The sequence below is a fragment of the Onychostruthus taczanowskii genome, unplaced genomic scaffold (genome assembly GCF_017590055.1).
Source record: "Onychostruthus taczanowskii isolate IOZ18803 unplaced genomic scaffold, ASM1759005v1 scaffold42, whole genome shotgun sequence".
NCBI lineage: Eukaryota > Metazoa > Chordata > Aves > Passeriformes > Passeridae > Onychostruthus > Onychostruthus taczanowskii.
Genome location: NW_024501682.1, coordinates 483905 through 496026, shown reverse-complemented (window position 1 = coordinate 496026; position 12122 = coordinate 483905). Strand labels below are relative to the sequence as shown.

The following is a 12122-nucleotide window of genomic DNA, read 5'->3' as shown; positions in this document are numbered from 1 at the left end:
GCTGTGAGTTGGCTGGCAGCAGCAGGCAGGCAAGGAGACTCCACACGGCTTCTGAGGGTGCTGATTAGATGAGGGTTTATTGGGGGTCCCATCCCCGGGAACAGCATGGCTACTGAGGGGGAAGGGGGAGGGGGAAGGAGGGGGAGCCTAGGGGAGGGAAGGGGCAAGAGGGAAGGAGAAGGGCTAAGAGAGGGGGAAAAGGCTAAGAGAGCGACTAATTTTACTAGCATAGCTTAAGAGGGAGATTGAAGTGGGCGCAGAATCAGACTTGGGCCAATGGGATTACAGGTACATGATGGTTCAGGGCAGGACCACAGGCTTAGAATATACCATACATTTCAGAGGGGTGAGACAGCATACCATTTAAATAAAATGCAATACTGCAATATCTCACTTGATTTTACTGGGGTATTAGTTCAGGAAGTATTTCAATCTAGGGCTAAGCCCCTCTTATTTGCAGACAGGCTGAGTTGTTCAGCCTGGGAAAAAGAAGATTCCAGGGAGACATTCGAGCACTTCCTATATCTAAAGGGGGTCTACAAGAGAGCTGGAGAGGGACTTACTAGAAGGGACAGGACAATGGGGAACTTAATAGTGACAGGACAAGGGACAATGGCTTTAAACTGAAAAAGGATAGATTTACATCACATATTAGAAAGAAGTAAATCACTGTGAGGGTAGTGAGGCACTGGAACAGGTTGCCCAGAGAAGCTCTAGATGCCTCATCCCTCAAAGAGCTCAAGGCCAGGTTCGATGGGGCTTTGGGCAAGCTGGTCTAGTGGAAGGTGTGCTTTCCCATGTCAAGGGGTTTGGAACAAGATGATCTTTAAGGTCCCTTCCAGCCCAGGACATTCTATGATTCTGTGAAATACCCTGAAAAATTGCTGGGGTTGTGCAGTAGTAAACATAAGCACAGTTGCAGTCAACAGGGCTTTTCATTTTCATATTGAGAGGGAAATAACCTTTTCTCCACAAACTTTCTTGGCTGAGAGTTAGGACACCCACTTAGGACATCCTCTTTACAATATTCCTCCCACAGTCTCTGAGAAGAGCTAGATTTCTGGCAGCTTGGCCTCCAAGCATCCATATAGATGAATGGGAAAGCAGAGCTGTAGTTAACTCCTCATCTGCTGGCAGCCAGGCAACCCTCTGCTGCAAAAACCTGGTAGCAACCTGGTACTTGAAGTGCCAGGTTTGCAAGCAAACTTGGCCAGGATTCTGCAAGTTAATGATGTGTCATTTTCTTGTTCACCTTTCCAAAGGTTTCTCTTCTGGGTAAAAAGATGACAAGAAAGTGCAGGAAATAATCCTCTGTGGCTAAATGAAAAGAACTGTAGATGCAACTGTTAGTAAAATCTGCTCCAGAATGTTGCTTCTCCATTCTGAATAATGATCATGAATGATAATGAGCCTTCTTCCAAGCTAGAGATATGCAAGAGGTTTTGCAGAATCAAGGTCTCAGTGTATATTTGAGGGCCCTGATTTAGGAGTGGGAATAACTTGGCATAAAATTACTATTCACAACATTCTCTGTGGACACCGTGGACTTTGATGAATTGAATCTGGAGCCAGCAGCTTGTAACCTGGCATGGTCCTGTGTGCCTTTAAATACACTCTGAAAACCAGGGGCTTCAGAAGCTGACTCAGAGCAGCTCCAACAGCTGTGTAGGAAGCAGAAAGCAGGGAAGGGCAATCTCCAGCCCTCTCAAACACAGTTATTTCAGACTGCCACTCACAGCTCTTGCTTTCATTTTTTATCTCCAAATACCCCAGTCCAGCAGGCCTGTATGTTCCAACGATTTCATACATTGATGTAATTCCACTGACTTTAAGTGTAACTTAAAGCAAACATTACCATTTCAGTTTGGGAAACCATAGCTGGTCACCAGAGATGCTGCTCATTCTTTTTTTAAACAGAAGAGTTATATTAAAAAGGCTAAAGAACACTCAGTGGCTAAAAGTACTCCTCATTTATTTGAAAGAATAAATGTTTTGTTTTGTGTAGCTGACTCCGATTTCACCAATGTTTCTTTTACAAATGATACATGAAGATGCAGTCTGAAAATATCTTTCAGTGTATTCAATATGAAAATCCCATCATTGCAAGGAGGTCTTGGCGTCATGAATTTCAACTGCCGACAGATTTTTTACAGCACATTTTCAAAAAGCACTTCTAAGTCTAAGAAACCTTGGGGAAAACATTTTAAACCTCAGAAAAAAAAATTCACATTAATGAGAACTTGCATAAAGCTTCCTTAACAAACTCTGAAATACTGATGAACCTCTAAGGTAGACTCTTTTACCCTAGGATCTGGCAGCAGGGCTCGAGTTGCCAATAAACAGTACCCAGGGCATGCTGGGCAGTGTCAGTTTCTAAAAATGGGTGCAGAAGAAAATGACAGCTGTTGGAGGGCAGGCAGGAACAGAGGAACACACCGATACAGGGGCTGGGCCCCAGTGATCTCTCAAGAAGAGCTGTGGGCCTTGAAGTGAAGTGAGAATTAACCAGGTAAGGAATTCAAGGATCTCCTTTACTGCAATCAATACAGGAACTGGCAGTTTAAAGTGCCTAAAGTGCCTAAAGACTGCTATCTTGTCTGTAAAATGGATTTTGTAATATAAAGAATTTAAATGAAAAGTCTACAACACCTACAAGAATGATTACACTAGTACCTATAATTTCTAGATATGTTCTACTGAGAATTGAATCTAAAGTGTACAGAAAAGGATTCTCTGAGCTCAGCTCAGCAGGTAGGGGTGATAGAATATTCTGAGCCAGAAAAGACCCACAAGGATCATTGAGTCCAACTCCTAAGTGAATGGCCCATACCCCCTCTCTCTACTAAAGATTATTTCACCAAAAGCAAAAAAGATGAGAAGTGCACAAGTTAGAGACTGTTGACAGAGGAAAGGAAGATGAAAAGAGACAGAAGGAAACAGAGGGAGCAGTTTCTACCGAACAGGCTTTCACACTCTTAAGTCTTTTATATTCACATAAAGCTATAATCATTTGGCTTTTGATTTATGATTTATTCACACAAAGATTAAAGTCCAACTCATGTCATGAAGGCATTTTACAAACCTTTATGGCGTTCTTACTGTATTTATGCCCTACTACAGCTACTGAAACTTGAGTGTGTGCTTAAAATACTACAAATACTTATTTGCTGAATTGGTATTCAAACCTATATAGTAAAAAGAAATGTGCTGACGTGCTTAGAACTTAGCTCTACGTGAACCGCTCTAAGGTAAGGCATCCCACGTGTTAGCAGTTCCGAACGGGGGAGGGGGGAACTGGATATGGGAATGGGACAGCGCTTCAGTGCAGCCCCGTAGCGCACACACAGTCGTGGCTTTGGCGCGCTGCGGCTGTCACAATCTCCTTGTCCCGGCCAGGCTGCAGCCCGAGCCCGCCGCGCGCAGAGCAGCGCGATCGGCTCCTCCGTGCGCATCCATCCCGGGAAGCCAGCACGCGCTCGGCTCAGGGAACGCCGCGCCTCCAGCCCGCGACAGCAGCCTGGGAGGAAAAACACCGCGGCCGCGCCGACCGACAAACAGCCGAGTGCAGCGAGGCCGGAAAGGAGACATAAAAAGCTGAGGCGTGGGGAGGGTGAGACAAAAAACAAAAAAGTCGGAAGCAGTGGGGAGACGGCACGGAGATGCTCTTGGGAGCGCACCGCGCGCTGCCGCGACGCCCGGCGCTCCCGGTCAAGCACCCTCCCGGCGGCGTCCCTGCGAGCGGAATCCCCGGGCGCGCTCCCGAGGCCGCGGGACCCGCCGTGCCCGCTGCGCCGCTTCCCTCCCCGCCGCGGGATTGGCCGGCGCGCGCCCCGCCCTCCATCCCGCCCCTTCCCCTTCCCCGCGCCGGGAAACCCCGTCCGCCCCGCCTCCTCCGCCTCCTCCGCCTCCGGTTGGAAGAGCCGGCTGTCAATCATCTGCTCCCCGGCGCGCGGCCCAACTCCCGCGTTCTCCCCAGGCCGCCGCGGGCGGAGCGGGGGGCGTTCCGCGCTCCTCTCTCTCCATTGGTCACTCTGGGCCGTCAATCACCTCTCGCCGCCAACCGCGGCCGCTGCCACCGCCCCCGCCCCGCCTCTCCCCCCTCCCAGTGCTCAACTCCGCTCGCTCCGCCAAGTTGCGCGGCCGCTGCCCGGCGGCTCCGGGGTTCTGGTGGCGCCACGCGCGGCGGCCCCCGGCGGAGCGCGACCAGGCGGGATGACGGCAGAGGCGCGGGGAGCGCCCGGGAGCGGCTGAAGGCGGACAAGGGGCGCGTGGAAGCGAGCGTCTGAAGCCTAGGGGCGAGTCCGGCTGATGACAGCGGGCTCGACTGAAGGGGACGCGGAGCGAACGAAGCGGGAGCGGGGCAGCGGCGCCGCCGAGCCCGTCCCGCGGCGGGTCGCGCCGCGCCTGCCCTGAGGACAGCGGGACCCCAGGAGGGAAAGTTTGGCGCTCGCCCGCCCCCGCCCCGCCGGGCAAAGTTGTCTTTGGGTTTGTTTGTTTGTTTTCCCTTTCCTCCTCCTCCTCCCCCCTTCCGCTCCCCCGCCGGCTCCGCGCGGGGAGGAAGCGGCGAGGGAAGCAGGAACTGAGGAGCGACCCGGGAGCCTCCCCAGCGCCCGGCAGAGCCCGCTCCGCTCCTCTCCTCGTCGGTGCGGTGTGTGAGGGCAGCCAGGACTTCGTTTTTGGTGGTGTTTTTTTTTGGTTTTTAATTTTTTTTAAATTTTTTTTTTTAAAGCTCCTTTGTTTTTTGCCCGCCCGCTTCTCCCTCCGGTGCAATATATGCTCGTGGAGAGCCGACCCGCCGCCCAGCCATGTCGGCGGCCATCTCTGCCGCGGAGAAGGTGGATGGCTTCACACGGAAATCGGTGCGCAAGGCGCAGAGGCAGAAGCGCTCGCAGGGCTCCTCGCAGTTCCGCAGCCAGGGCAGCCCGGTGGAGCTCTCGCCGCTGCCCCAGCTCAAAGGTACGAGCCGGCCCTCCCGCCCTCCCCTCCGGCTGCAGGTGCCGCTGCCCACACAGCCTGCCCTGGCTCGGCCCCTGCCCCGCGCCCTCTGCCCTTTAGCCGTGTCCTCCCCTGCCCTCGGTGCTTTCCAGGTAGGGACCCGCGGCAGGAATTCCTCCTCCGCTCTCACAAACCAGCGCCGCTGTCCCGGGCGCTGACTCCACTAACTCGCCACCCCCCTTTTCTGGTTGGTTCGCATGTGTTTTAAGGTCTTACTGAGGAAAATGTAGCCGATAAGTTGAGTTCAGGCGTGCAGGCAGTAGTTGAGCGCTAGAACCTGGGAGCGGGCAGTGGCTCCTCCCACGGAGGGTTTTGCGAAGGGGAGCTCTGCCCGTGGCATGGCATCCTGAGTTACCGGGGAGAGTCCGCCTTCGGCTGCTCCGTGCTTTCGCACCGCTCCCGGACGGTGTTGGAACGACGTTTTGCTGCTCTCCAGGAGCTTCCTCCAGCACAGTGCTGTGTGGAGACACTCTCAAGTGAATGAAAAATCTGGATGCTGGCATTGCTGAAACAGAAAACAGGCAGTGAAGGTTTTATCCCCTGTGTTGCCACAAAAATTTGAGAAGGCTCAGTTCATTAGGTCACAGAAACGAAGTTCATTGCAACCTTCTACGTCGTTGAACATTAGAATACATTTCTGTGTATTTTTAAAATTATGAGTAGGAAATGTTGGAGAGGGAATACAAAACTTGTTATTAAAGCATTTGTCAGAGACTTGAAAAATAAGGGAGAGCGATTGCCTTAACGTGACCTAGCATGTTAATTTTGCTTCCACTGGCTTTAACGTCTTAAGGCTTTTGTAGCTGCATCATATGATGGTGGAAAAAAAAAATCTGATTTGCAGCAAATATCCAAAATCTGAATAAGATATAGCAAACTTAAAAATATTCCTAGGTACTAAGTTGTTTTTGGTTTTTTTCAGTTTGATTTTTATGGCATTTACAATCATGTCTCTAGTATTTCAAGGCTGTCACGTTTTCCTGCTCTTTGAGTGACAGATGTACATGAATCATAAATCTGGCTCTTAGCAGAAATGTTACTGACTAGAAATAAGCTTAGGCAGGGGAGTAACAAGGGCAGGGTTGTTTGTTTGTTTTTAACATGTTTTTTTGCAGTGGTTTTTGGTGTTAGTTTTAACAACAGCAGGGGTTTGGGCTTTCCTTCCTCTATGAAAGTTGGCTCCTGTCTTGGTCCACTGCTTTGATATGAGGGATTGATAACCTGGATAATTTATTTGAAATCAAGATTCAGTTTCTGCTGTTTCCATGCTCTTTAGTCAATACATTTTCATCAGAGCTGAGTTTGAGAAACCACACTTGAGAGTTTGTAAAGGCCCTGTGTAAATGCTGCGCATAGGTGGCAGACTTCAGAAAGTTTGAGTCCTGGTCCAGCAAACAGTTAAACATACGTGTGTTATGCAGGGAGCAATTCCAGCTTAAATCAGCAAAATGTTCAAGTTTACATTCTTTGCTGAGCTGGGACTTTAATATTAAATTTTTAACTCTGCATTATTAAGTCTCGTAGTTTTGTGAGAGTGGTTTTACAGCTTTTTACTTGTAACACAGAGAAATTATGCATGGCATCAGCCGCTCAGATGTTTGGAAATTTGAAGCCACAAACCAGCAGAGGAATTTCTACAGTTATGCAGGGTTTTATAGTAGTTTGAATCGCCTTATTGCCTTAAGTTCTTAAAGGAAAAGCTCTTCAGTCTTTATGCTTATAATTCAGATGTGAAGTCTTGCCTTGGAGACCTACTTGAGAACAGAAATTGTGGGTAAAATATACTTTTATGAGCTGTAGTGTCCCAAATAGCCAGCTTGCAGAAAGTCAAGCAGCACTCCTTTTGCTTGTTTTTGTGCCTTAGGTTTGTGATGTTAGATTTGTCCTGAACATAGCTGTGGGCATGGGATGGTTTCTTTTCATAATGCTCCCTCTTTCCCTTTTCCTCTTAAACCTTCCTTGCCCCTGAAACCAAAAAAGGCTCTAGAAGGAGTTTGCTCTCTCTACAAATGGATTGTTTAATACAACTATTTGTTCTAATCACATGTGTCTTGGGAAGATAAATCTTTGCTTTATTCTTGAAAGATGATATGGAATTCAGCAATAGTTTTGATACTGCCAGTGTAGTATCATCTACAGAATCATGAGCCAAAATTCCCAGGGATGGGCTGGAAAAGGAAAATACAGTAATTTTAGTGATGCCTGTGGGTGCTCAGCATACACTTAGTAATTAGAATAAGTTTTTACTTTTACAGACCTTTTCAAATGTTAAACCTGAGGTATATTAAACCTGTATTGGGGGAAAATGGAATATTTTTAGATGAAAAAGCAGTTTGGTATGCTGCTGTGAAATATTTAATGTTGTTTAGAGGTATTGTCTTGTTTCATTGCTTCTAAGTGATAATATTCTAAAATAAGTATAAACAGTATTTTAAAACTCCCCAGTAGGTTTACCAGACTGGCCTAAAACACTTGCATCTATTTTACTGGAAGGAGAGATGTTCCAGAAGAACAATAGAAATTACCCATCACTTTAGAAAGTACCTTTTTCGGTAGAGAGTGTTGTGCGATTTTTCCTTTTCTATAGGGGCTGTTTTGTTCTCCACTGGAATGGCCAACTCACATGGTGAGACACACTTTCAGAGTTGTATTGTTTCAAAGCCTTTAGACAGATAATCTTAAAAATATGTATTTCTGCTCTGAATTACCAAAATTCTGTGCTTTGGCTGTTTATTTCTTCTATCAGTGATACATCACATCTCTTACTAGCAAGTAACAGTCCCCAGTAGGAGGAACTCTTCCCTTCAGAGGTGTTTTTGGAGGAGTGAGATGGAGAGGAGGAATGGTAAGACTGTGTTGTGATTAACATTCAGCTTATCTTTGGGTGTGATGATATCTATCTTGTGTAAGTGAAAGTTCAGCAAAACCTGACTGATGGCAGAATACTCAAAATAATTTAGTAATTTGTTCTTCAGTTAATTTAGGAGATTTCCTAAAGCATTTTTATTTAGGACAGTGTCCATCTTACTGTATAATTTAGCAACTGAATAAGAAATACTGAGGACACACTGATTATATTTAAAAGAAAAAGGGATTGGGGGGTGATTAAACAACCTTCTTTTCATTTTGTTACCTAAAGTTTGCATAATAAAAGGACTTTGAAGAATCTTCAGACAAAGCAATGTGCTGGAACACAGCAGGACTTTGTAATTTCATGGACAATTCTGAGAGTGTTGCTTTTAAAGAAATCTAGCAAAGAGTATTATTTTTGTTGTCTTAAGAAGTGGTAATTTTGTCCCAATAGGAGATTGTTTTGAGAGACTGCAATAGAACATGGCAGTTACCTTCATTTTTGAAAACAAGATGCAACTTGACCTTGGAACCTGATCTGACTCTCTCCAGGAGTTGTGTGCATGCTTGTCTCTGTCACTTTTAGTTGAAGCAGCATGTAGAAATGCAGGTGGAAAGTGGTAAATATAAAACACAACTTGTTGCTTTTATTTAGTACAGTTAATATGGCCTGTCAGGTTGTAAAGCAAATAGATTTTTTTTTTTCTTCTACGTACCAAACATGTCAACTGCAGCTGGAAAGAATAAACGTTTCCTGATGCCTCTTACCCTCACAAGAGAAGAATTGGAAAGTGTTCCAATAACCTTTCAGCATGGACTAGCAATAGTTGGAGGGATCTCTGTGGGGCTGAGAGTTGCAGAGGAGGAGTGTTCTGGAATGAGAAGACATTAAGAAGATCTCCCAGTGTGCAGTGTCAGCATTCAAATACAAGGTGTAAAATAGGTGTTAACTCTGGTTATTTTCTTTACTTAAACCCTTGAGAGAGAGCTTGGCTTTGGCTGAAAACTGGTTGCTGTTTTCAAGCTAAGTTTTTGTGGGAATGTTGCAGAGAGGCCTGGTAACCTTGCTGATAGGTAAAATTTTAATGTTATTAAATCTGAGGATCAGTTCAAGCCTCACACTTTGAATGCTTTTGAGTCACATAGTGTGTGCTTCAGAGTGACATAAAAAAGTGGAATTAAAAACAGCTGAGAGGAATTTTCTTGTCATATTAAGTTGTCTTTGCTCCCCAAGGGAAAATGAGCTTCAAAAGTTTTAGAATGGTTTACTTTTAGTACAGCCTTAATAAATATTTATAAGTGAAAGGACAGTTTTCTCTCTCAGATTTGCACTTGTGTTTTTGTGTCCCTCATGATTCATTGTTATTTCCTCTTCTATAGTCCCCCATCCTCCACCTTTTGTATTCAACATCCCTTGCAACTGTAGTCATCTTAGATGAGTTTTTCCTTAAAAGTGAGAATCTTTAATTCAGATGAAGAATGAGGATGTTCTGTGAGGAATTTATGTTTACCTCTTACTATAATCTCAGCAGGACGTACCATGAAGTAGTCAAAACTTCCTTTTTAGTGAAGTTACAGTCTTGAGAAATAAACAAGCTACAACAGATGAAAAAGCTGTAGTAGTTCCATGAAAAATGAGCTGTTTGAATTTTTTTCTATATTAAGGAACTGTTCCTAGTTTATGGAGTGGAACATTTTGGTTTTTATTCTTAATAAATTGACCTTTTTATCCGTAGACTTGAATTTTTTGTCTTAGAATATACTCCCATCAAAAGCAACTCCTAAATATAGAGCCTATTGACTGTCTTCACATGAACTTTTCTATTTCAATCTTTCACATCTTCCGTGTGCCAGCTTAGTATCAGATTTCTTTTTCCATATTCATTGCTTTCTGGTTTAGTCAGACAGTAGTTTTGCAGGTGCTGAATTTAATGTTAGTTGCTGTAGGAAATACAGATGGAATTAGTTATTGCTGCAGGCTATCTGATCAAGAGAATACTTCAATCTATAGATTTGAGGGGTCTGTCTATCTTAAAATCATTCAGTGATTTTGAAAAGGTGTCATATCAACAGTTCTGGACAGATTAATATTGTTTTAAAGCACAGAGGTGATATGTGTTATGTTCTGATGAAAAAAAGACACTTCCATTGTGAAGGCTGTAAAATTTAGCTTCTGTACCCTTGTTGTCCTGACCCTTGTTTTAATCTAGCAGGTTAAAATTATGGCTTTTAGCAGCACGTGGATTTGGAGGGTTGGAGCTGCAGCCCGACTGGATTAATAGGTAATAAATACCACCTGTTTTAGAAGACTCCCTTGGCAAAATGCTCTACTAGAAACTGGATGGTGACAGCTTCTTTTTAAAGTCTGAATCATTGATTCCATCAGATAAGTACTGAACTAGTTTCTCTCAACTTTTGCTGAATTTGTGGCCAGTGAATAATGTTTTCTCCAAGATGCCTATTTCATGGCATCTTGTTTCTGACTTGAAAGCAGAGTTCATCATAGTTAAGGTTGCCTTCAGTTTTCTTCCACAAGACCTTATTCTCAGCTGCTCACAACATTGCTGAACTGTTTGGACTGAAGTTTTCCATGCCAAGTATGGACAGTTTTATTTGCAACACTTCCTCAGGCTAATTTTCTTAGTTTCAGCAAAACCAATTCAAACTACTTTGAACACTAGAGAAAAGATAAATTGTATAGTGTCAATATTAAAAAGAAAACAAACCATGAATTGTGTTGAGGTTTAATGTTTGCTATATTTTGGAGCTTAGCACGTGGTTCTTAATGCAAATGAATCTCATGTGGTCCAAATTCTTGTTTGGTCCAATTGTAGCTGTTGTAGCTCAGTAGCAGGACTGATGAGTTGGTATTTACCAAGCTGGTACATAGAGCTCCTTCAGGATCTGCTGTGCTTCTCCCATCTTTCATGCTCTGGGAGGCTGCTCTGTGTGGCTTTCTTTGGGCTTCTTGTCTGCAGTACTGCTAGGACAGCAGTAGGCAAAGTTAGACAGCAAGTGTAGGCAAAACCTGTCATTTTCTACAAGCGAGAGCCCAGGAGTACATTACAGGTGAAGACATGGTGTGGAACTGCTGAGGTGATGGAAAAGCTTAAGTAGGAAGAGAGGGCAGACACCATCTCCTCTCCCGTGGCTGCAGGGAGCTCAGTGTTTGGAGTCTCAACACTCCTGTTGGCTGTGAAGCTTTCTGGAAATATTTCTTAACATGTTCTCTTCTAATTTCTTTGTAACTTTTCATTGCAGCCGTGGATTTTGATTCCCGTGATCTTCCTGATTCCCGTGATCTTCCTGAAACTTCACAGGCTTAGGGTTTTTCTTCTGCACATCAGGAATTGATTGCAGATTAGCTGGCTCATCAAATGAGAGGTTTTTATCTTGAGAATTTAAAATTCAGGCGTGCATAACTGTACATTTGGGGGTGGGAAGTGAAGCTGGGAAAGGCTGGTGAAATGTAAATGCAGGATACTAGGCCCTCAGTATTTTAAGGGCATGGAGGCTATGGGAACAAGCAGTAGTCTGATCAGAATTCAGCAGACCTATACCCTGCTAAAAGAGTAGCAGGTACTGCTGCAATGGATATGGTGGAAAAAAAAAGGGCTGTAGATTAAAAAATAAAAATGGTGCTGTTGCACTGCCTTTACTGTTGAGAAAAGATTTCTGTCTCATTCTCATCTGAAGTTTCATATCTTTTCCATTGTTTATCTTGATCTTAGCAAGCAAAGCTGTGGTGGAATTGATGGGTTTTGTCAGCTTTGTTGATATGATAGGATTCAGAAGAGAAATACAAATTTTGCTGTGGAGTTGGGACGTTGAGGTGAGAATAACAGCAAAAATTATATTTGTGCATGTCTATTCAAGAACAATGCTGCGAAAGGAAGATGTTTTATTTCTAGTAAATCATTTTTTTTAAACACTTAAGAATTTAAGAGATGAAGTTATTCCCTACAATAGGAGAAAAGCTTTCCACATACTATACAGGTTTCAAATGACTGATTAGAAGTTTGTATCTGAGACCATCACATGCTTGGAGAGTTGGCAAGCTGTGGGTGACAGATAATGAAAGTGGCACTGTGGATTTTGTCAGAACTGAAAGAGGAGGTGGGTTGAACAAGTTTAGAGGAGGACAGTATAGCATGGGGCAGTAAGGCTGATCTGAAAATGATCAGGAATAAAAAGTCACAGCAGTGTCTCTAAATATGAAGGGGGAAACAGCTTCATTTCTACTGTAGCTGTATTAAAGGATTAGCAGAGTGCACCAC

The 12122-nt window shown here is 44.5% G+C and overlaps 1 protein-coding gene across 1 annotated transcript in view; it reads left to right on the top strand.

The window, feature by feature from the left end:
* The first annotated feature begins 4116 nt into the window (after positions 1–4116).
* The window catches only part of PPP2R5A (protein phosphatase 2 regulatory subunit B'alpha), a 42093-nt gene continuing 34087 nt past the window's right edge, over positions 4117–12122 (top strand). The window contains exons 1-2 of the mRNA XM_041413514.1: positions 4117–4485; positions 4730–4956. Coding sequence (XP_041269448.1) covers positions 4806–4956 — 151 coding nt within the window. The 5' untranslated portion in view covers positions 4117–4485; positions 4730–4805. The remainder of the gene's footprint in view (positions 4486–4729; positions 4957–12122) is intronic.